This window comes from Phyllobates terribilis, unplaced genomic scaffold (genome assembly GCF_046119375.1).
Source record: "Phyllobates terribilis strain yellow unplaced genomic scaffold, ASM4611937v1 Scaffold_5__5_contigs__length_657084704, whole genome shotgun sequence".
In the NCBI taxonomy this organism is placed as follows: Eukaryota; Metazoa; Chordata; class Amphibia; order Anura; family Dendrobatidae; genus Phyllobates; species Phyllobates terribilis.
The window spans coordinates 417809170-417831348 of NW_027362765.1; the positions used below are offsets into that span (position 1 = coordinate 417809170).

Below are 22179 nucleotides of genomic sequence, written 5' to 3' on the forward strand. Positions count from 1 at the left end.
GAAGGGAAATATAGTAAAGGCAGATACATTAACTGGTTTTCTCATTCATTATCGCTGCCAATGTGATTTATTGGGAATCACCACAAATCAATTCCAAAGCAGCCAGCAAGTAGTGTGGCATTAAACATAGTGCCATGTGATCGCACTGGAGGGAGTAGCTTCCCTGTCCTTTTCTCCTAGATTACATAATTATATATATTTTAACCTTGGCATAAATGCCGCTGTTCTCCTGAATCTGATGCTGTTTTCCTTTTGTTCCTGCGCCTTTCCATTCCTGAGATATGGTCCCATCTTCCATGTGTATAAATCTACTGTACTTATCCAAGTGGGCATGGCCCTCAACTCTTCATAAAGACAACGCCCCATTGGCTACTAAAACTAAAGATAAGAAGAGGCCATATCTCATATCTCAGGAATGGAGAGGAGCAGGAACAAAAAAAAAACATCATCAGGTTCAGGAGAACAGCCGCATTCACACCAGGTTACAAAAAATTACATATTAATGGCAAGTGACAGCTCCTATTTAAATCCTGGCGACACTGATATAAAAAAAAATGAAAAAGTGAATTGATATTTTTCTTTTGTAAAGTTTTTATATTACATAATGATCAATGAGAGCTCTTTCTGATATCAGAAGCTCTCACCACCAGCTCCATCTCTACTGTCTCTTAATGGTCAGTTTACTAGTCTGCTATTTGCCATTGAGTCCTATTGAATGTACTGACATCTAGTGGCTAAAGTGAACATTACAATTTTTTTTCCCAGAATTTATATTTCTATATATAGTACTTTATATACAGAATACAAATACTTTATACAGTAAATACAGTGTCATATATAGTTTCTAAAAAAAAATCACATTTTTAAAATGATATATCATACATGGTACCCATAATAAATAAGACTGACTGGTCGTATAGTAACTAAATAAAAGCAATATTGTACATTGTTTAGTCAGATCATTATATATAGTGGAGTTAATCATGTAGGTGTAAGAGTTCTCGTATCTCACCTGCTGAACCTTTAGCGCCGGGTTCTCCGGTCGGTCCTTGTAATCCTCTTGGTCCTGGTTCTCCTGTACATTAGAAACATGGCACCGGGTCATACAGAGACACAACCTAAGACTCAAGGGAATATGGATGTCTATATGCGAGGAGCATCTATATTTTGGGATCAGACAAGGCATGTACCCTAAAGCGCCCGGGTATGGAACTATGCGGCAATGCAAAACTTCTAACAGAGCCGAAAACTATCATCCGTTTTTACTGACCTGTAAGTCCCCGCGCTCCCTTGTCTCCTGTGTCACCTAGAATATGAATATTACACAATATTAAAATATATATCAAGAGGAAAACTTCTACAAATCACCATGTACCGGGCGACATAATTCTCCTGTAAGATATTTCATAGCCACGAGTAACAGCCAGTCAAATGTCTCTACCTTTATTTCCGGGCGGCCCAATGGATCCTTTGTCACCTGATAGAAAGAGAAGAAGGCGATTATACAAGGAATACAGGGAAAACTCATACTATACAAGTTCACAACCTACTCCATGTGATTGGACTAAGCTCCATATAAATATAGCCAGTAGATGGCGCTGTTCTTTTCTGCTACTTGTGATAAGTAATTGGATCTTAGGTTAATTTATCAGACATATGTAGCCCTATATATTATAATAATATGTCATTAGCCATATCTATAATATATCTGGATATATATATATATATGTATATATATTGTAAGATGGCCGCTGGAAAGGTCCTCAAGGGGAGATATGTATCATCGAGGTTGGTAGCCTCGGTGATGTAAGCCCGGAAAAGCAGACTCCAGCACGTATAGTGCTGAGAGTTAATATGGCGTGTCAGGGTCGGGTTTACGAGCAGTCAGATAAATGGGTGGGACTGGCTGCTCTACATATGCCAATCCCAACCACGGTACGGCAGATAAAAAGGAGACCAGTTGTCTCATTCAGTGTCTGTGTGTGGAGGTGTGCAGACCTCCAGTGTTGTTTGTCTTTGCTAAGGACTAAAGAGCTGGACACTAAACCGAGCAGGCGATCCCGCAATTCTGTATGGACTAAATGATTTATGTTTTTTTCACTTTGTGCCAAAAAAAGCTGTTTGTGGAAATTTAATAAACCACACGTTTGATTTGAACCAACAAATTGGATCCCTGTGTGTGCACCAGTGTTTACCTGAGAGCTGATCTGTATATATATATATATATATATATATATATATATATATATATATATATTGGAGTATACATTATATATATGTATATACTGGTCTTATATACTGTACATATGTATCTTGATATACTACTTCAATAAAATATTACCTTTCGGTCCTGGTGAACCAGCTTCTCCTCTAAAACCTTGCTGACCCGGGGTTCCTAAGGGAAAATAGATAAAAATTCTTGAATTTCAAACATATCAAGATATATGTGTGGGGTTATACGCTATGTTATTTCAGTGACTGATAATTTAAAATATTGTTATAAAGAGGCTTTCAAATAGTTGAAACTGAATATTCAACCTATTTTTAAGCTAAATAAAAAAATATCCTTATGATGGGCAGAGCTTGATGTACAGAAATAGAAATCAAGCAAAGATATAGAGGTAATTAATAGCATTCTGTTTACCTGCAGTTGCCACTAGAGGGCGCTTACTGTGTACTGTTTACGCATTTAACTGAATGATAACACAGTATGGAGGAGGCACTTCAGCTCCCCCTAGTGGTGAATACAGGTAGACAGAATGTAATGGAAGTTGTAAAGACTGGTGAATGAAAGTGGAGTTAGATGGAGCAAGGAAAGTGTTCATTGTATGTGTTGGAGCTTTTACATTTCCCCTTATGAATCTTACATTTTATTATATGGGATTACATACCTGCCATTCCCTGAGGGCCTGTAGGACCCATTGTACCTGCAGATGAGAAGTTAAAATTAGTAAACAATTTTGCTAATTTCACAATGAAACATACTGAATTGATTTTTAGTAATGTGGATAAATAATAATTATCGCTATCTAAGGATTCTGATTCTTATTTGCCATTCCCAACCAAAAGTGCAATAAATAAAGAACCATAGTATATATGAGAAGATCTGGCTTTTATGGATTACTAAGAGAGAGAACCGGGATATATTGGATATTTCTTACCTTTAAGTCCCATCTGTCCGGGCATACCGCTAGATCCTGGCATACCTGGTTCGCCTGGCACGCCTGTTGAGCACATTGATGAGTTTGAAGAATTTGTAAGATTGATAAAAGTCTTAGAAATTACAGATATAGCAGAGCTGTATTTCTAAGTTTCTTTTGCTGCTGTGCATATGTCTTTTTCCCAGGGAGCGTTGCATGTAAGCCCCCCTAACTCAGGTTGATCCCAACAAGTAGAACCCCCATAGAGCTACATCACTCCCAGCCAACCTGTACCCTGGGCAAAAGGAAAGGACTCCAGTTTGTCTAATACCACTTGTCACGTCTTGTTAGTCAAACGTCAACTTTACAAGGTATCTACCTATAGGTGGCACTAGAGAGACAGTTTTTTTTCTTCTAGGGCAGGGATGTCAAACTCAAATACACAGAGAGCCAAAATGAAAAACTTGGACAAAGTCGCAGACCAACCAGTATACAGTATTATGGGCCCCACATAGTCCTCCTTATAGTATTATGGGCCCCACATTGCCTTCTATACAGTATAATGGCCTCACATAGTCCTCCATACAGTATAATGGGCCCCACATAATCCTCCATACAGTATAATGAGCCCCACATAGTCCTCCATACAGAATAATGGCCCCACATAGTCCTCCATACAGTATAATGGCCCCGCATAGTCCTCTATACAGTATAATGGCCCCACACAGTCCTCCATACAGTATAATGGGCCCCACATAATCCTCCATGCAGTATAATGGCCCCACACAGTCCTCCATACAGTATAATGGGCCCCACATAATCCTCCATACAGTATAATGGCCCCACACAGTCCTCCATACAGTATAATGGGCCCCACATAATCCTCCATACAGTATAATGAGCCCCACATAGTCCTCCATACAGAATAATGGCCCCACATAGTCCTCCATACAGTATAATGGTCCCCCACATAGTCTTCCATACAGAATAATGGGCCCCACATAGTCCTCCTTACAGAATAATGGGCCCCACATAGTCCTCCATACAGTATAATGGGCCCCACGTAGCCCTCCATACTGTATAATGGGCCCCACATAGTCCTCCATACAGTATAATGGGCCCCACATAATCCTCTATACAGTATAAAGGGCCCCACATAGTCTTCCATACAGAATAATGGGCCCCACTAGTTCTCCATACAGAATAATCGCCCCACATAGTGCTCCATACAGAATAATGGGCCCCACATAGTCCTCCATACAGTATAATGGGCCCCACATAGTCCTCCATACAGTATAATGGGCCCCATATAGTCCTCCATACAGTATAAAGGGCCCCATATAGTCTTCCATACAGTATAATGGGCCCCACATAGTCCTCCATACAGTATAAAGGGCCCCACATAGTCTTCCATACAGAATAATGGGCCCCACTAGTTCTCCATACAGAATAATGACCATATATAGTCCTCCATACAGTATAATGGCCCCACATAGTCCTCCATACAGTATAATGGGCCCCACATAGTCCTCAATAGAGTAAAATGGCCCCACATAGTCCTCCATACAGAATAATGGGCCCCACATAGTCCTCCATACAGTATAATGGGCCCCACATAGTCCTCCATACAGAATAATGGCCCCACATAGAGGTGGTGGTTCTGGTGTCGCGGGCCAAATACAATCACCCCGTGGGCCAGATTTGGCCCACGGGCCAGGGTTTGACATGTATGTTCTAGAAAAAAACTATATTTGCACACTTTTTTCCCAGGAAGCGTTGCCGGTGAGACCACCTATACCCGCTGGATCCCATCATCATGTTATATGTACGTGTCCGCTACAATCCTCCCCTTATCTAATATTAATCTTCACGTATATGTAGATACTATTTTACCTCTGTCTCCCTTTTCTCCCGTTCCAGAAGGACCAGGTTCACCACGAGGTCCAGCAGAGCCATCCCTTCCTCTTTGTCCAGCTGGACCTTCCAAACCAGAATCACCTATAAAACAATGGTTATGGTGCATTAAATTCAGAATACTATCATGCATCAGTACAATAATCCCTCGGATTGTCCCAAAATTGAATGGTGGTTACGTATACTAGCCTATAATTTCACAAATCCATGTCTCTTACCTGGGTTGCCTTTCTGTCCTTTTGGTCCATCAGCTCCTGGATGACCAATAAGACCTGGAGCTCCTATAAGAAAAGATGAAAAAAAATCACATATATGGTCCGAATGACAGGGGGACAAAAAGTTGCATAGAACGACAATTGGATCAACTAAAAAATATTTACAATCTTGATTTTGAGGAATAGTCTCGATCCTCAACCTGCAGCTCCTCAATCAATATTTTGTTCCAGCTGACTATACTGAAAACTTCCAAAATGACAATAATTTATCCTGAATTTTACACGTACGTGGATACCTGTCCATTGCATCAAAGCAAATTTCCAGAAAACTGACCCCTTGGCTTTAAAGGGAATCTGAGAGCAGCATGATGAAGGGGATGAGACCCTGATTCCAGCGATGTATCACTTGCTGTTCTCCATGCTGTCATTTTGATACAATCACAATTTTTTCTGCTGTAGATCTAGCAGAGCTCAGAATGCAGAGCCCTGTATAACCCCGCCCACACCTCTGATTGGCTGATTTCTGTGTATACTGTGCATAGGCAGAAAGCTGCTAATTAGTTTTGGGGGCGGGGTTACACAGCAGAAGGACCAGGGGGCATGAGACACCTAGTCCTGCAGTGATAATCTTCTGCTGATAAAAGAGCAGCACAAAGCATAATAAAGAGACACATCACTGGAATCAGGGTCTCAGCCCCTCAATCTTGCTGCTCTCAGATTACATAGCAACAATCTGTTGACAGATTCCCTTTAATGGGACCCTCGGCTTTTAGAGTTCAAAATGCTATGTAAAAAATCATACTATCATACAATGCCAAATAATACCCCACACAGTATCCAAATCATACTATCCTATGATATATTGCCCTCCTGGCACTGCCTTATATTGTGCTTCAATAATGCCGTTTAATGGCCAAATAAAGGATCCAAACAATGGCACTAAAGAATGACAAAATAATACTCCCATACAGTGTGCATATAATACCACCGCACTCTATACTGCTTATAGTAAATGTTCTGCAGACCACAGGGACAAGAATGCTGGGATACTTTAGGAAGTCTCGCAGTAATGGATGGAAAGAGATGTGCAACCACCTCTACATTCATAGCGGCGCAGGATGTTCTTGAAATAGATATGGGTTAATACATTTAGGAGTAGTGGACCTCTTTCTCAGGACTTGTTTCTCACCTTGGGAACCTTGGTATCCTCTGTCACCTGTTTGAGTAGAATAAAGACAAATATATTAATGAATGGAAAATTAAAATGTATTGAATGCATCATACATAAATAATTATATATACATATCATATCATCTACATTATTCCAAGGAAAACTCCTACACCTAACATTTAAAGGGGTATTCCCATCTCCAAGATCTTATCCCAATATGTAGTAGGTGTAGTAATATTAATATTAGCAAATAACCTCCAATTAGAAATGTAGTATAGTTTTTCTGATTCGCTATGTCTCTTTCCTCATGTGCATGCATTGCAGGACCTTAGGTATCCATGGTTACGACCACACATATAGTGACAGTTAGTTAGCTAGGTGCTAGTGGTCATAACCATGGATACCTAAGGTCCTGCAATGCCTGCACATGAAGAAAGAGACATAGCGAATCAGAAAAACTATACTACATTAGTAATAGGAGGTATTTGCTAATATTATTATTACTACACCTACTACATATTGGGATAAGATCTTGGAGATGGGAATACCCCTTTAAAGGTCATAGGCTTCTTTACAACCACTAAGTAGGATACTATTGGTTTGGCTACGTAAACTACTTATCCTTCCCGAAAGCCGACTATCCCCATGAGATAACTGTCTGACAAATGTTCGACCAGCAGGCAACTGTGAGCGTTTGGCCAAGTGTTCATGTATTTTAAATAGTGTGAGAGGAGAAAGCTGCTGCCAGACTCCCCTGGCAGAGGCTTACCGCCCTTGAAAAAAAAAAAGATCCGCCATGGAAATTCCATTGGTCTGAGCCTTATTTCCCAATACATCATCCTTCATGGGAGAGTGAGGAGACCCCCATACATATCAGATGGCTGATCCTGCCAAAATCAGTGGCTTCGGCCAAATTTCATCTAACGCATATGAGGCCTTTATGTCTACCGAGTCGGGGCATAATGGCAGCCAACAGTCACGGTGGCTGCCGTCCTCAGCAGAATAAAAAGGGGAAAGTTGTGGAAGGGATGAAGGATCAGCGCGTCTCAATAAGCAATGTTCAGACGTGCAATAGGAAAAAACTTGCTTTTACTGGAGCAGTTGATGATGATGATGATTACAGCTCTCCACAATTATTCAGTACACTGAGACAACCTCATGGTGTGATGAATCCACGCTCTATTCCGGCTATGTGTAGCAGCTCTCCTCATATAGCCAGGGCCGGTTTTAGACAAAGTGGGGCCCTGGGCAAATGTCCAGTTTGCCCTACTCTAACGCCGGCCCTGCATATAGTACTATACATGCACTAAAATTTCTCCTCTGAGCCTGGACTTTGGCATCCACGGCACCTCAGGCTTACAGGAACGCTCCTCAGCTCTCTTCTCACCTCTGACAACTAAGGATCGTATCAAGACATCTCTCGTCTGATCCCTAACTGACGCCGTCTGGCAGTTGGGCCCAGCTTGAATCGCGCAGGACACTAAGGATGCAATGTCCCAACAATGACCACAGCGAAGGCACTGGCTGGCCTCCATAATCTCCAGCACCACTCAATCCCAGGGGAGCAGGGTTGCTTCTCCTGGGCTCAGTCTTTCTCCTGCAGGGGGGCTGCTACCCACCAGACTTCACAATGGCCCTTACACTAATTACATGTGTGTGTGTATAAATGGCTGAAGAGCGGCTTCTCACACCATCAGAGTTCACAGACATTTGTGATGGCTGACTTTGCAGGGCGCCACACTTAGACATTAATGAGGGCTGATCAAGGGGTTAGGGCTCTGGCTAATGGCCCACAAGCACCACCCTATAGGTAAAGTGATCCCACCCCTGATATCAGCCAATGTAAACTGTTAGGCTATGTTCACACATGTTGGGTTTTTCAGCATCACAAATCTGCAGCAAAATCTAATCTCTGACAGGAAATCAGTTGCGTCAAAAACACAGGTTTTGCTGCATTTTTTAATGCGTTTTTTGGGCTTTTTTTCAGCGTTTTTTTTTCACTGTCCTTCTGTCTCTACTTATAAATGTACATAAGGTTCTGTGAAAAAAAAAGAACCTCTTTCTATTTTGCCATCAAAAACACTTAAAAAAATGCTGATGCAAATTTTGGTGCGTTTTTGATGCGTTTTTTTCACCACCTATTACTTTCTATGGGTGAAAAAACTCTGAAAAAACACTGAAAAAACACCGAAAGAAGTGACATGCTCTATTTTCCAAAAACCCAACCAAGGCACAAAATACGCAGCAAAAAAAAAACAAACAAGATGTGTGAACAGAGAATTCTAGTTTCTCATAGACTTTGCTGGTATTGCAAGACGCAGCTGAAAATTTGCATAAAAATCTGCAGCAAAAAAATGCTGAAAAACCCAACGTGTGTGAACATAGCCTTACAGCACACAATAATGACATATATACAATAGAGGAGAAATAAAACCGATAACCAACCTTTTTCTCCTGGTATTCCTGCATCGCCTGCAAATAAAAACATCAAAACATCATAAAAGAGTTAGAGCTAAGCAGAAGAATTATTATATGGCTGCAAAGATACCATGTCAATACGTCTGCTGGATGTCAGTGAATAGATTTATTTTTTAATCTAATCTAATCTTCTTCTTTAATCCAGTTTTTTCCTTACTGTAGTTTTTCTCTTCTTTTTTTATTTTTATTTTTACAAAGTATTAATGTAAGCAATTCCGTGTGAGTATTGTGTTGTGGGTTTGCTACTATGACTTAATGTGGGTAAAATGTATTGTATGCCAATTCCAATGCAGACATTACATTCTTTCATTGTTTTTGCTATTCACTGCCAGGTAACTTTCAAACGATATATATATATATATATATATATATGTGCAAATACTTTTGACTTTACAAAGATTAAATTTTATTTACAGAAACTAATAACTTTGAAACAGACACTAAAGCACATTGACACAAGGTAAGTTTTTAAAATTAGAGACAGGATGGGACCGTCCCGGCTGGGTCACCTTGTCGTGGTGGGATGACTTTTATGCTTTTTTGATCAAAATAGTGTTAACCAAGTGCCCTATGTTATTTATATTTACTATTTACTTATTTATTTGCTGTAGGGTATATGCTCATTTTGTTTTTTTTCTTCGGATTTGTCTGTGAAATGGCCACAGTGTGAACGCGCTCTTATCCAATGCACATATATCAACTTATATTTCAGCTCATTTATTTTGTTTTGCTGTCGAAACTAGAAACTGAAAGACTTTTATGTCAGTAAATTGCCTTTGTTGTGTTACATAACTGGGGCATTGGATCATTAAGGGCTATAGTCATGATCATTTGGGATCGTGTGTTATTGAAGTGCCCCCTAGTGGTTTTATTGTATACAGACGACTGTACTTGTACCACAATCCTGTTCTATTAATTTTGATTATGGAGTTTTGCACTTGCTTGTATCTCTACTCTTACGGCATTACCTCTCTAATTAATTAGACCTTTAAACATAATTTTACCTTTTGATCCGGGTTCACCTTTCTGACCAACAAATGTTCCTGCTGTGAAAAGTAAATTCAAAATCAATACAAAATCCAATAATGTCAGTTTAAGTGATCACAAAGATTTTGAACAGTCTTACCTTACATTTGAATTTAAATGACACCATTGTGTTCTTTGGGAGCTTAGCTAAGTTTTAATAAAAATTAATGTTTATTATTGGTTGGTGGTTCCCTGGTAAATAACTTATCAGTAAGGGAAAAGTATGAAAAAGGGCTTTGAATATTCTGTTAAATTAACCTTTATTTGTGCTCTTTGACACCAACATACTCCTAACAACCTGGGTCAGAAAGCCCTTGTGCCATCATCCAGGCTAACAAGATCAACCTGGAATGAGCCCCCACTTTCCTAAGACCTTATAGCATCAACATATCCCTCAAACTACTCAATTCCAAATTACATAGAAAATGTAATCAAAATATTAGTAATATCAGGTTTAACTGATCACAAAGATTTTTAACAGTCTTTCCTTACATTTAAATTCACATTACACCTTTGTGTTCTCTGGGAGCTTAGATGGCTTTCTTTTTAAATAATGTTTATTATTGCTTGGTAGGTTTCCTGATGAGTAGATATCACTACTAAGGTAAAAATGTGGAAAATGCTTTATGCCAAATGTTATGGTATATGAACCATTTTAGGTGCTATGTGACAAAAACATACTCCTAATAACCTAGGTCACAAAGTCCGGCTGCCATCATCCATGCATCAGTCTATATGTTATGCTGCTAAAAAGATAATTTTAATGGGTTGCAAGAAAAAAAGGCAAACCCACATTTTTTAAAAAATTCCATAAAATACATCCGACCTTGCCATATCTCTACTTATCAGCTCCAACTATTGATCAGGATTAGCAAAGTAAACTTACCTCTGTCTGTTGCCATCCTATCCCTGATGTATAGCCACATGGCCTCCCTCTGGTCACCGCTTACAGAATCTAAGGAGCTGGCCAAATTAATGTTGGAACCGGAGGGTATTATAGGGCCTGATTCCAAGCGACCCATTGTTGCCTGGCCATGTAGATTGTCCACACGTTCCTTCAAATTCTTCACGTCCTGCCCTATATGACAAAGCAGTTTAATTTTACAGATTTGCATTTCACAATGTATTAACCTGTGTAAAATATCCCATCCCCCATGTCATTAGGGTGTATCCTGACTTTGCCCATCAACCACTGCATGAATGCATCATGCATCATTCAGCCTTTGCAGGATACATGTAATTTCAGGTTAATTAGAAATTCCTTGACTAGTTGAGGTATATGTAGTTACACAGCCATAAGTGACCCTTTACTCTTAAAAGTGGATCTGTCACCAGATTTCACAATGAAAACTGCATAGATTATTACATAGATATGTTAGACCTGATGATTCCGGTGTACTTGCTTTGAAAATTCATGTTCCAAAAGCTGCATAATTCTGATATAAAGACGAGTCTAGCTAAAGAGAGACAGAGCTCATGAGTCCAATTGTATTTAGTCTCCACTCATCCGGCCTGACTGACAGCTGCAGCTTGTACTGAGCAGTGTAAGAGCTCAGCAGCGGCAGGGAGGAAAGACACTGAGGAGCTGTAAATCAGGCTATTAAATTAAACTTTCATAATTGATTATACAGCTATTCTGGCACAAATTTTCAAACTAAATACACCAGCCTCATCAGGTGTAAGAGATCTATTTAACAATATATGCAGTTTGCATTGTGAAATCTGTTTTAATACAAAAGGATACACCATATTTTGGCATTGGACAAATCTTACAACGAGCCTATGAATCCATCATTTTCACATTGAGTACATAATATGAGCCGTAAATGTCAATTATCCACGAAAAAAAAAGAAAAGAAAATTAGCAAAACATAAAATATAAATATTACACCAAACAATACAGTATATGGGCGATGAACACTTACACAAAGAGATGAGTCCAAAGAGCAATCCAAGAAGGAAAAGTAGCCCCAAGATCAGACCAAGTGCCCACATCCACCATTTACAGCAAGAAGCACATGGTCCACAGACGGCGTCGGTTCCACTGTCTTTTTTCTCTACATAATGATCAGCTCCAGCCTTCATGCCATCAACTCGATGTATTTCTGTGGAGTAATGAGGACATTATACCTCTATATCCCTCCATATGCAAGAAAAATGTTTATTGACAACCAATATGGGGGCTCCCACAAGGCCAACGCGCTGCGGAGTACCTACATTTTTCCAGGCGGAAAATCAGCCATGCATCACAGCATCCACAAAATGCATACGATTTTTCTCAATGCTATCAACTACGTTTTGCTGCCCACCTCCAACAGGCGTATACCGCCAAAAATGATGCACGGCAGTGCACACTGTGACTCCGTCTTCATCATTATAGTCAATGGTTCTGATGGCGAATATGCCCGAATGCCATTTTGCGACGGTTCGGACCCAAGCCCCGAAGTAACCGCTGACCGTAGGGCCAAGCGCTAAGTGAACCATAGGTGTTTTTCATTTAATTTCCATTTTAATGGCTTGCATATGGATATTAATCAATTCCATTTCAAAGTATTTTTTTATTGACTTTTATTTTTTCCCCATTTTTGACTGTCCTTACCTGCATATGTGGCTTTATCTTTTGTTACTCTCAAACCACCTGAGACAGAAAGAAAGAAAAGAACCCGGAAAAATATTACGTTGTGTTTTATGTATGACGTGTCATCGAAGATGATCGCCATGATGGTATTTCTTACCATTGGCTTCTGATTTGTACGAGGTTTCCATACTGGTTGTTGCTTGCTTTTCTTTCTTTAGAACTTCTTCACCGTATGAACCTAGAAGAGTAAACCATAAATTAATAGACTTACCCATGTCAGGGGCTTCCCAACACTCATGAGTATTTATGATCCATTCAATATTAATTAGCCACCCTTGGAAAAAAGTATTTTAAAGAAGTTTTATTCTTGAGTTATAGTAATTATCTCCAGGCTGGAGCTAAGTCAGTCTATTACTGTCGTCTTTGAAGGTACGTTAATGAGTAGGTCAAAAATGTAGTCTTTTAGTGGCCAATCATGCTTGTCAGTGTTCCTACAGTTGTCAAAAGTCTTAAATTTGCAAAAACTTTTCTGGAACAATCCCAGCAAATCCAGAAAATTCCATTATGAAAAGAGGTAAGAATTTTGGAAAACTTACTCATAAGTATATAGTTCTGGTTTGGGGTGTTTCTAGGTGAGATTCTAGGTGGAGCTGGTGGTGGGACTGGTGGCACCAGTTCAAAAGTCCCGTAGTTAGTTATTGCTCTCATTTTATTCCTGCTGAGAATTCTTTTTTTTTCTGAATCCGCATTGGTTTAGCCTTTATAGTTAGTGTGAATTGATATGATGTTTACCAAATGGGTGTGACTCACAGGATCCTCTGGGCGTGTCTTTAGGCTACTCTGCATTATTACAGTGTTAGCCATGTCCCCTTGGAAAAGACTATGAAAATTTGTACTAAACAAAAAGGCTCAAATCTATAGAACTGTATGGCAGAATAAAAAACCCCCCAAAAAACAGAATATTCATGAGAGCAGCAGAAATAAGAGCAAAATGTGGCCACTCTTGACCTGGTGACAGGTCCTCTTTAAACATTCCTATTTGACTAACACTAATGTTGTTTAGAGTATCTGCTCATATGCCACAAGAACACATTATTTATGACTAATTTATGACCAAGAACCGCAAGAGGTTGGAAACGGATAGTATTTTTTTTTCTTCCTACAAGTGCATTATGATGGCCTTATTCTAAAATGGTTAAAATAATGTAGGTGCCTTATTTTCTTGGATTTATTTGCGCTGTCAATCTCTAACGGCGGCATTTAACATGCGCCGGCATGCGTACGCATCATTCTCTCCGCCCACTGGCACGCCCGTGACGTGATCGTGGGTCGCCGATGGGTTGTCATGATAGCCGGGGGTCAGCTGATGATCCCTGTGCCTGTCATTACGGACCTCCTTTGAAACCCTGCCTGTGGCCAGGCTTCAAAGGAGACTGTGATTTTTGCTATATGCAGCGATGCTGTGGCATCGCTGTATATAGCACAAGCGATCGAACGATCGCATCTTCAAGTCCCCTAAGGAGACTACCAATAACAATGGAAAGTAAACAAAGGTTTTCAAAAGGATAAAAAAATATATAAAAAACCTAAAAGTTCAAATCACCCCACTTTTCCCCCATTAAGATATTAAAAAAATACAAAAAATACACATATTTGGTATCACCGCGTTCAAAAAAGTCTGATTCTATTAAAATATAAATACAATAAACCCGATCAGCAAACACTGTAAACTAAAAAAAGTCAAGAATGCTAAATTTATGTTTTTTTAGTGGCATCAATTAAACACAAATAGCTGTAACAAGCGATCAAAAGTTCACATCTATCCCAAAATGGTATTAATAAAAAGGTTGTCTTGCCCCACAAAAAATAAGCTGTCACACAGCTTCGAAAAATAAAAATGTTACGGGTTTCAGAAAATGGCGATACAACCTGAAATTTTTTTTTTGCAAACTTCTGATTTTTTTTTCACCACTAAAATAATAAAAAAATGTTCCCAGACATGTTGGGTATTGCCGTAATTGTATTGACGAGGAGAGAAGAAAGTTGTTATTGGCCGTTCCAGCCAATATTGTCTTTTATTCTTAAGTACTGTATGTGGCCAACAATTTTTTTTATGTCAAAGACACCTTAGAAAAGTGTCTTGAAAGTCATAGAAATAAAAACGTTGCAAATTATGGAGAAAATTTGTGACTCTTAAGTCAGAAAATTGGTGAAGGGGGAAAGATAAAGGTGTCCCATTGTGTTGATCAATTTCTGCCAGTGCGTATTGAAGAAGGCTGGATCTTCATATGATAGACCCAGGGGTGGGCTGGGCTGGGGGGCAGTGTGGCATTTGCCCCCTAGGCCGGACACTCATAGACCCATCTGAGACAACCGAAACAATGGTGGGTTCTCCTGTACATCAATAAGACTGCAAGCAAAACTAGGCTCCAGAGACACAAGACCGAATTTTACAGTCCATGTTAATGTGGCAATGCCAGGTCTGACCACAGCTCACCTGACCTAAACTACTAGCCTCATAGATATCTATTATACTGTTAATTCAGGTCAGGAGTCCTCCGGGCAGGCCAACTATTGTGGTCATGTGAACTCTAACCCAAATATTTCTTCTTAATGCTAATTTGAATCAAATCTGAATTTCAAGCCATACACGATCAACAGGAGGACCCATAGATATACCTGAGCTTCCTCCAGAGGAGGCTGTGAAAACTTTGCCACTGTCCTTAGACATGATCAGCATGTCTCCCTCCTTTTTACTTGGGGACTTTTCTTTCTCCAGCAGAAGGAACTTGTAATCCTTGCTGAGGATATCATCACCTTGAGATTTAGTAGTGGTAACTGGGAAAAAAAATGAATTAATTTACATACAGATGTTTAGAATATTTTTTATTCTGTTCCTTTTATATTGAAGTAATTGGAATGACAGCTCAATATGAAAGTCATCAGATGTCCACCTCCATAACTGACGAATGTCAGTTTTCATAACCATCAGATGTGCACCTCCATAACTACTAGATATCCATTTCCATAATAACCAGATGTTTACCTCCATAACTACCAAATGTCCACCTCAATTACCCCCATAACCACATGTCCACTGCCATAACCATCAGATATCCACCTCCATAACCATTAGATGTTCACCTTTATAACCATCAGATATCCACCTTCATTACCACCAGACATCCATTTCCATAACCACCAGATGTCCACCACCATAACCAACGAATGTGAACCTTCCTAACCATCAGATGTCCACCTCCATAACTACTAGAGATCCATTTCCATAATAACCAGATGTCCACCTCCATAACTATCAGATGTCTACCTCCATAACCACTAAATGTCCACCTCCATAACCATAAAATATCTATCTCCATAACCACCAGATGTCCACCTCTATAACCATCAGAAGTCACCCCCATAACCACATATCCAATGCCATAACCGTCAAATGTCCACCTCCCTAACCAACAGATGTCCATCTCTATATAACTGAGAGATGCCCACCTCCATAACCACCAGATGTCCACTTCCATAACTACCATATGTCCACCTCCATAACTACAAGATGTCCTCCTCCATAACCACTACATGTCCACCTCCATAACTACCAGATGTCCACCTACATAACCACCAAATGTCCACCTCCATAACCACATGTCCACCTCCATAACCACCAGATGTCCACCTCCACAACCACCAGATGACAACCTCCATAACCACTTGATGTCCACATAACCATAACCTTTAGTGATCCACGTTTATAACCACCATATGTCCACCTCCATAACCAGGACTTTATTAATTACTTCCAGAACTATTTAATTCCTTATGATTAAAGCATCTATAGCTACTGTATCAGCTTCACTTTTGCTAGCCGCTGACTTTACATTTAGGGATCCCCTCAAAGCCACATATAATACTGTAGGTTCTCACCAGTTGTTGAGGTGACACCGCCGCCTACTCCACCTGCGCTCTGGGCGTTCTGTGTGACATTTTTCTGTACGCCATAACCTAGAAGACATAAAACAATTATATTAATTTATCTGATTGGCCATTCATTGTATTGGGAATAAGGCCATACATCTTCATGGTACACATACTGACCCGCAGAGTGTAAAGCTGCAGCCGAGCTATGAATAACAGGTGCTGGAGCTGCTGCTGTAATTTGGGAGGGTAATGGGGCCAAATTGTTTTGCATTCCGAATACTGTAAAAAAAAGCAAAGAACATAGGTTAGATTTAGGCTAAAGTAAATACAATAGCTAAACTAGGCAACCCACTTACATATCTGTTGTGCAGGAAATACGGCGTGGTACTGTGTTGGCCAAAATAATATACAGTATGTGATGTTAATTGTTACATTTATGTGAAATAATAGGAAATTATAGGAGTTACAGTATACCTCTATTGCCTAAGTAAAAAAATTACTAAAAATTATTTGCAAACTTTCGGAATAGTTAGACAAGTAAATGTTACAACTTTGCAAATATATTTTGGGGGGGTTAGGCAATAATGGTATTACTTCTATAATACTCCTAAACCATAAAAAGTGGAAAAGACTTGAGAAATGTGTGAAATGATATTGCATTTACCAGCAGAGGAGGTATTTAGTCCTGAATGTAGGGAAGGAGAACTGGGGGCCAGATTGTTTGGGACTCCAAATACTAAAGACGAAGAAAATAATAAGTGAGATAAAGATAAAATAACATAACTGAGCTAAATGAATAGTATATTATCCACTTGGAATTTACCTGATCCTGAAGAATGGGCGTTCATCATTGATGACCCATAACCCATATTGGCCATGTTGTTGTAGCCGGCCATGGAGGATCCAGCTGGAAGTGTGGAGGTCCACATGAAGGATGGGAGAGCGGATTCCATTATGGATGTGTCATAAGATCCTGAAGCTGTATGAAAATGATGGTGATTATTATCAATGTTAATATGTAGGTGAACTGATGGTATACAGAGAAGTTCAATGGAAGACACTGACCTGACTGGGAGCTCTCAGTTACTATCTTCGTCTCCACTGTTGCTTTTTTGGGAATGGGAAGGGTATTAGTTGGGGACCTGCTGGGGCTCACGCTGGTGGAGCGGCCCCCTTTAAGCAGTTTCTTCACATCATCAAGTTCTGTCCCTATAAAAAAAATCACATCCATATATTTAATTATCTATTAGATTGTTTATGTTGTTTTCTTCTCAGAATATAACATGGCATTAGTACAATGTGGCATTTTAAGGGCTGATACAAAAAATACAACCTCCGAATGTACAGGGAGGGAGATACAAGGGCTCCCTGTGCCTCCATATATTATATGTGCATAAGGCTCTGTCTAGTACATGATGCCTAATGACAAATTTCTGCAAGAAAGGTTCCTGTACGATGCTTGAAAAAAGGTTCCTGTATGATGCTTGAAAAAAAGGTCCTGTATGATGCTTGAAGAAAAGCTTCTGCATGATGCTTGGAGAAAAGTTTCTGCATGATGCTTGGAGAAAAGTTTCTGCATGATGCTTGGAGAAAAGTTTCTGCATGATGCTTGGAGAAAAGTTTCTGCATGACACTTAAAGAAAAGTTTCTGCATGATGTGTAAAGAAAAGTTTCTGCATGATGTGTAAAGAAAAGTTTCTGCATGATGTGTAAAGAAAAGTTGTTGCACGATGCTTAAAAAAAGTTTCTGTATGATGCTTGAAAAAAAATTTCTGCATGACGCTTAAAGAAAAGTTTCTGCATGATGCCTGATGCCTAAAGAAAAGTTCCTTTATGATGCTTATAAAAAGTTTCTGCATGATACCCCGAAAAAAAGTTTCTGCATGATGCTTGAAGAAAAGTTTCTGCATTACACTTTAAATTAAATTCTGCATGGCGTGTAAAGAAAAGTTTCTACTTGATGCTTATAAAAAGTTTCTGTACGCTGCTGCAAGAAAAGTTTCTGCATGATGCTTGAAGAAAAGTTTTTGCATGATCCTTAAAGAAAAATTTTTGTATGATACTTGAAAAAAAGTTTCTACTTTTTTTGGATATTAGTTCATATTCAGGTTAGATATATTAATTGTCGCTATAATTCAACAAACATGACCAATAATATATTAAATAAAAGGGTAAACAGTATGAAATTATTTGAACAATGCAATATGGAGTCATAGCCAGACTTTTCTTCTCCTACTGAGCATATTGAGTTAACTGCCCTAACCATGTATCTAAATACTCTGAAAGCTGAGCGGCTTGTTACTGCCACCTCCCCGCATGCTAGGTCAACCTCCCCTAGCTACATAGCTTATGAACATAAATTATGAGGCTCATATACAGGAAAAGTCAAATTCTGAAACAATTAGAGCATCACTTACATCGTGTGGAGGGTGATGCACTTTGGAGGCGAGTGCGGATTTCGGTCTCTGTAAAATAATGAGCAATAGAATAGATATAGAAGAGATATTTTCACATGGCAGAATTGGACAGTTAATCAATTGTGGGTTGACTTGAGAAGAATAGATAAGAGAATAAAAGGTAATATGCTTGTATCATGAAGAACCATTGGTTGGAGACAACTGGTATATAATGTAGTCTAAAAAAGTATAGAATAGACTAATATAGTAAAGTATAGTTTAGCCAGGATTAGATATAACTATGCCTCCTTCAAAGGAAGTCTTCACACAGAGGCTGGACAGACATCTGTCTGAGATGGTTTAGTGACTCCTGCATTGAGCAGGGAGTTGGACACGATGACCCTGGTGGTCCCCTCCAATATAACATTCTATGATTCTATAAATGGTCCTCGGTAAAAGCAGCCTGCAGAATGGGGAATTTACATGAGGTGATCTCCATGCTGAGGGACTGAGAAGAGGACACCCATGATGGACGCCTACTACATGTTGTGAGGAGTTCCTCTCAAAGTTCTGATTTATTTTTTAAGCAGAGACAAAGATTTTAGACCTATATATGACGTAAAGTTGTTTCCAAAGTCTTAAACATTATTGGCTTATCTGTAGGGCCTCTCTCCGCCAACAGCATAGTGGCTGAGTAGGACAGCCATGGATCTAGTATTGAGGGTCCATCCTAATGATAAGCCATCAATTTTTCAGTCTTGGATTCCAAACTGAAAAACTGTACAGAGTTGATTTCTATTCAGTCAATTGAAAATTGAGAAATTTTTCACTTGACTTGGTCTTGAAGCTCGTTTTGGCTACCTAGACTTTCCTAGTTTATTATTTGGCTACCCCTAATACCAAGTGCAAGTATCACCATCTCTTGATCTCACCTCTGCTCGGAGTACGGCCTCTGGTAGAAGAGGATGCTGCAAAAAAGACACAAAAAGCCATTGAATAAAACTAATACGTTCCAATAATAAAACTATTTTTTTCATGTATAAGTGAAATAAATACCCTGAACCCTTATTGGATATAGATCTGCTTTACGGGGCATTCAGATACATACCCATTTCTTTTCTAGTGTATTCTGGTGATGAATTCCCACTAGAACTTCCTAGAATACAGGCAGCAGATATATTAATTGTACGTATTACAGAGGACATGGTTCATACACATGTGTCTGATAACACAGGATCATGCGGTGCTCCTCGTGGGCAGTGCCTACCTTCATAACCCGCCTGGCGAGAGCTGGAACTGTACACCTTCCTATCAAAGGTGGAGTTTGGTGATACTGATAGGGTAGAGCTGGGGGACTGGGCGTATCTTGATCCTCCGGAAGTGCTAAGATTTACTCTAGAGCTGCCGCCTGTGGCTAAAGAAGATGAATATACACAGTTATGGTTTTTTATGGTTTTCAATGACCTGTAGTTTTTTTCAGAATTTTTTTATACATCAAAGAATGTCAGAAGGAAACATGATTGTAATTTTATGCTACAATGGAATGTTAATAAATTAGGTTTTGGTGAGAGTAAGAACTGGGCATACTGGCTTCCATGTAATCATTGAAATAAACATGTAAGTGCCAACCGAAAGGCTGGAGTGCAATAGCTGTAAGGGCAAACGTTTTCTTTAATTGTAGGGATCTTCTAGCCACATCAAACCTTTTACAAACTGCTGACAAAAATAACAGACGGAGTAATCCGCACTTTACCAATCCCCGGCAGACCCCATACCAACGTTTCCCTGGTTCTCCACCGGTTTCTGTTCACTGGACTTGATCAATGCATCAACTCATTGACTCGTGACCACTGCAGCTAATCGCTGCTGGTATTGGTGACATACCATGGGTGCAACCTGTACAGACGTTCAGGGGTCCAAAAGGTAAGGGGGTTACTTCCACCTCGATTTCCAAAGCAGGTGAAATTGTGCATATTGATGAGTTATTAGACTGGAAAGGGCTAATATACTGTTCTTGCACAGGAGCCGTCTTCTATCTGTGTCCGCCACTTGGGGTCATTGCTGCAGGCAATGATTGTCTGCAGTGGTCACACGTCGAGAAACTGAAGCTGTGTAAAAAAAGACTGGTGGAAGACCATGAAAGCATTGGCATAGGAAAAGCAAAGGACTGGTAAGTTAAAGAGGTTGTCCACCACTTTTTCATTGATGACCTATCCTTAAGATAGGTTATCAATGTCTGTTCAGCCGGGGTCCGACACATGGCACCCCCGCCAATCAGCTGTTATCGGTGTCGGTGGTCAGAATTAGTCACTTACGGAGCTGGCCATCTTCTGATAGTGGCCAAGGCTTTGTACTGCACATTCATTTCCTATTCAAATCAATAGGAGGCGGATGTGCAGTACCCTGCAGCAGCGGTTATCAGAAGACGGAGCAACTCCATAAAGGAGTACTTCCGGCCGGCAGCCACCGACACCAATAATAGCTGATCTGCGGAGGTGCCGGGTTGCGGACCCTGGCTGATCAGACATTGATGACCTATCTTTAGGATATGTCATCAATGAAAAAGTAGTGGACAACCTCTTTAATCTTTTTCTATTTTATACCACTGACACCTGTTTGTAAAACATTTCTTGAGGCTGGAAACCTTTTCAAAGTGGTTGAGAAATGAAAACGATTCCTTTCCACGTGTCCTGTTATTATGCAAATAGACATCATAGTGGGAGATCGCTAACTTTTTGCATGGCTGCAATAATGGCCACAGCATAAGCTATGAATGCCATCACATCTAGCATGGTGGAAGACATATCGAGGAGATGTAGAGGTCACCTAGAGGAAACCATTCACTGCATGAACAACGTGCACCATTAATTATTTGGGTCTTCTGCACCCTGTATGATAGCATGACAAATACTGGGATCCACTACTTACCTGATGTGACGTAACTACTGCTGCTTTGTACCAGGGTCTTCTTTTCCACACCACCCCCTCCCGCCTGGTATGAAAGTTTCGACCCACTAGAGTTCGCTCCCTCTGTGTAACAAGGAATATATAGATCAGAACCCATCAAAAATATACAGAATAATTATCATTAATAATAATATTCCACAAGAGCCTGTCATCATTTCTTTTAACATAAAATAATAGGAGTATTTAATTTATGTTTCCTATTTCAAGTTGAGCTTTTTATTAGGAAATTTTTATTAGCTGCAATTAATTCATAAATACTCGACTATTACTGAAGAAGTCCAGTAGGTGGAGCTTGTTCTTTGATTGCTTTGACCAATCATGTTCACTTTTACTCATCAGTGAATGTAAGGTCACATGAGAG

General features: G+C 39.7%; 1 protein-coding gene across 2 annotated transcripts in view; it reads right to left on the minus strand.

Moving 5' to 3' along the window:
- Positions 1-22179, minus strand: part of COL17A1 (collagen type XVII alpha 1 chain) — a 61423-nt gene that overhangs the window by 16190 nt on the left and 23054 nt on the right. For both annotated transcript variants that reach the window (XM_073685190.1, XM_073685189.1), the window contains exons 4-29: positions 21780-21881; positions 20119-20265; positions 19960-20007; positions 19784-19819; positions 18873-18920; positions 17521-17664; positions 17279-17434; positions 17120-17191; positions 16633-16734; positions 16462-16539; positions 15202-15360; positions 12680-12760; positions 12544-12582; positions 11870-12049; positions 10831-11022; positions 9923-9964; positions 8886-8912; positions 6459-6485; positions 5273-5335; positions 5034-5138; positions 3162-3224; positions 2892-2927; positions 2342-2395; positions 1442-1477; positions 1271-1306; positions 1013-1075 (exon numbers count right to left, since the gene is read on the minus strand). In XM_073685190.1, the coding sequence (XP_073541291.1) occupies positions 1013-1075; positions 1271-1306; positions 1442-1477; positions 2342-2395; positions 2892-2927; positions 3162-3224; positions 5034-5138; positions 5273-5335; positions 6459-6485; positions 8886-8912; positions 9923-9964; positions 10831-11022; positions 11870-12049; positions 12544-12582; positions 12680-12760; positions 15202-15360; positions 16462-16539; positions 16633-16734; positions 17120-17191; positions 17279-17434; positions 17521-17664; positions 18873-18920; positions 19784-19819; positions 19960-20007; positions 20119-20265; positions 21780-21881 (2136 nt within the window). The remainder of the gene's footprint in view (positions 1-1012; positions 1076-1270; positions 1307-1441; positions 1478-2341; positions 2396-2891; positions 2928-3161; positions 3225-5033; positions 5139-5272; positions 5336-6458; positions 6486-8885; positions 8913-9922; positions 9965-10830; positions 11023-11869; positions 12050-12543; positions 12583-12679; positions 12761-15201; positions 15361-16461; positions 16540-16632; positions 16735-17119; positions 17192-17278; positions 17435-17520; positions 17665-18872; positions 18921-19783; positions 19820-19959; positions 20008-20118; positions 20266-21779; positions 21882-22179) is intronic.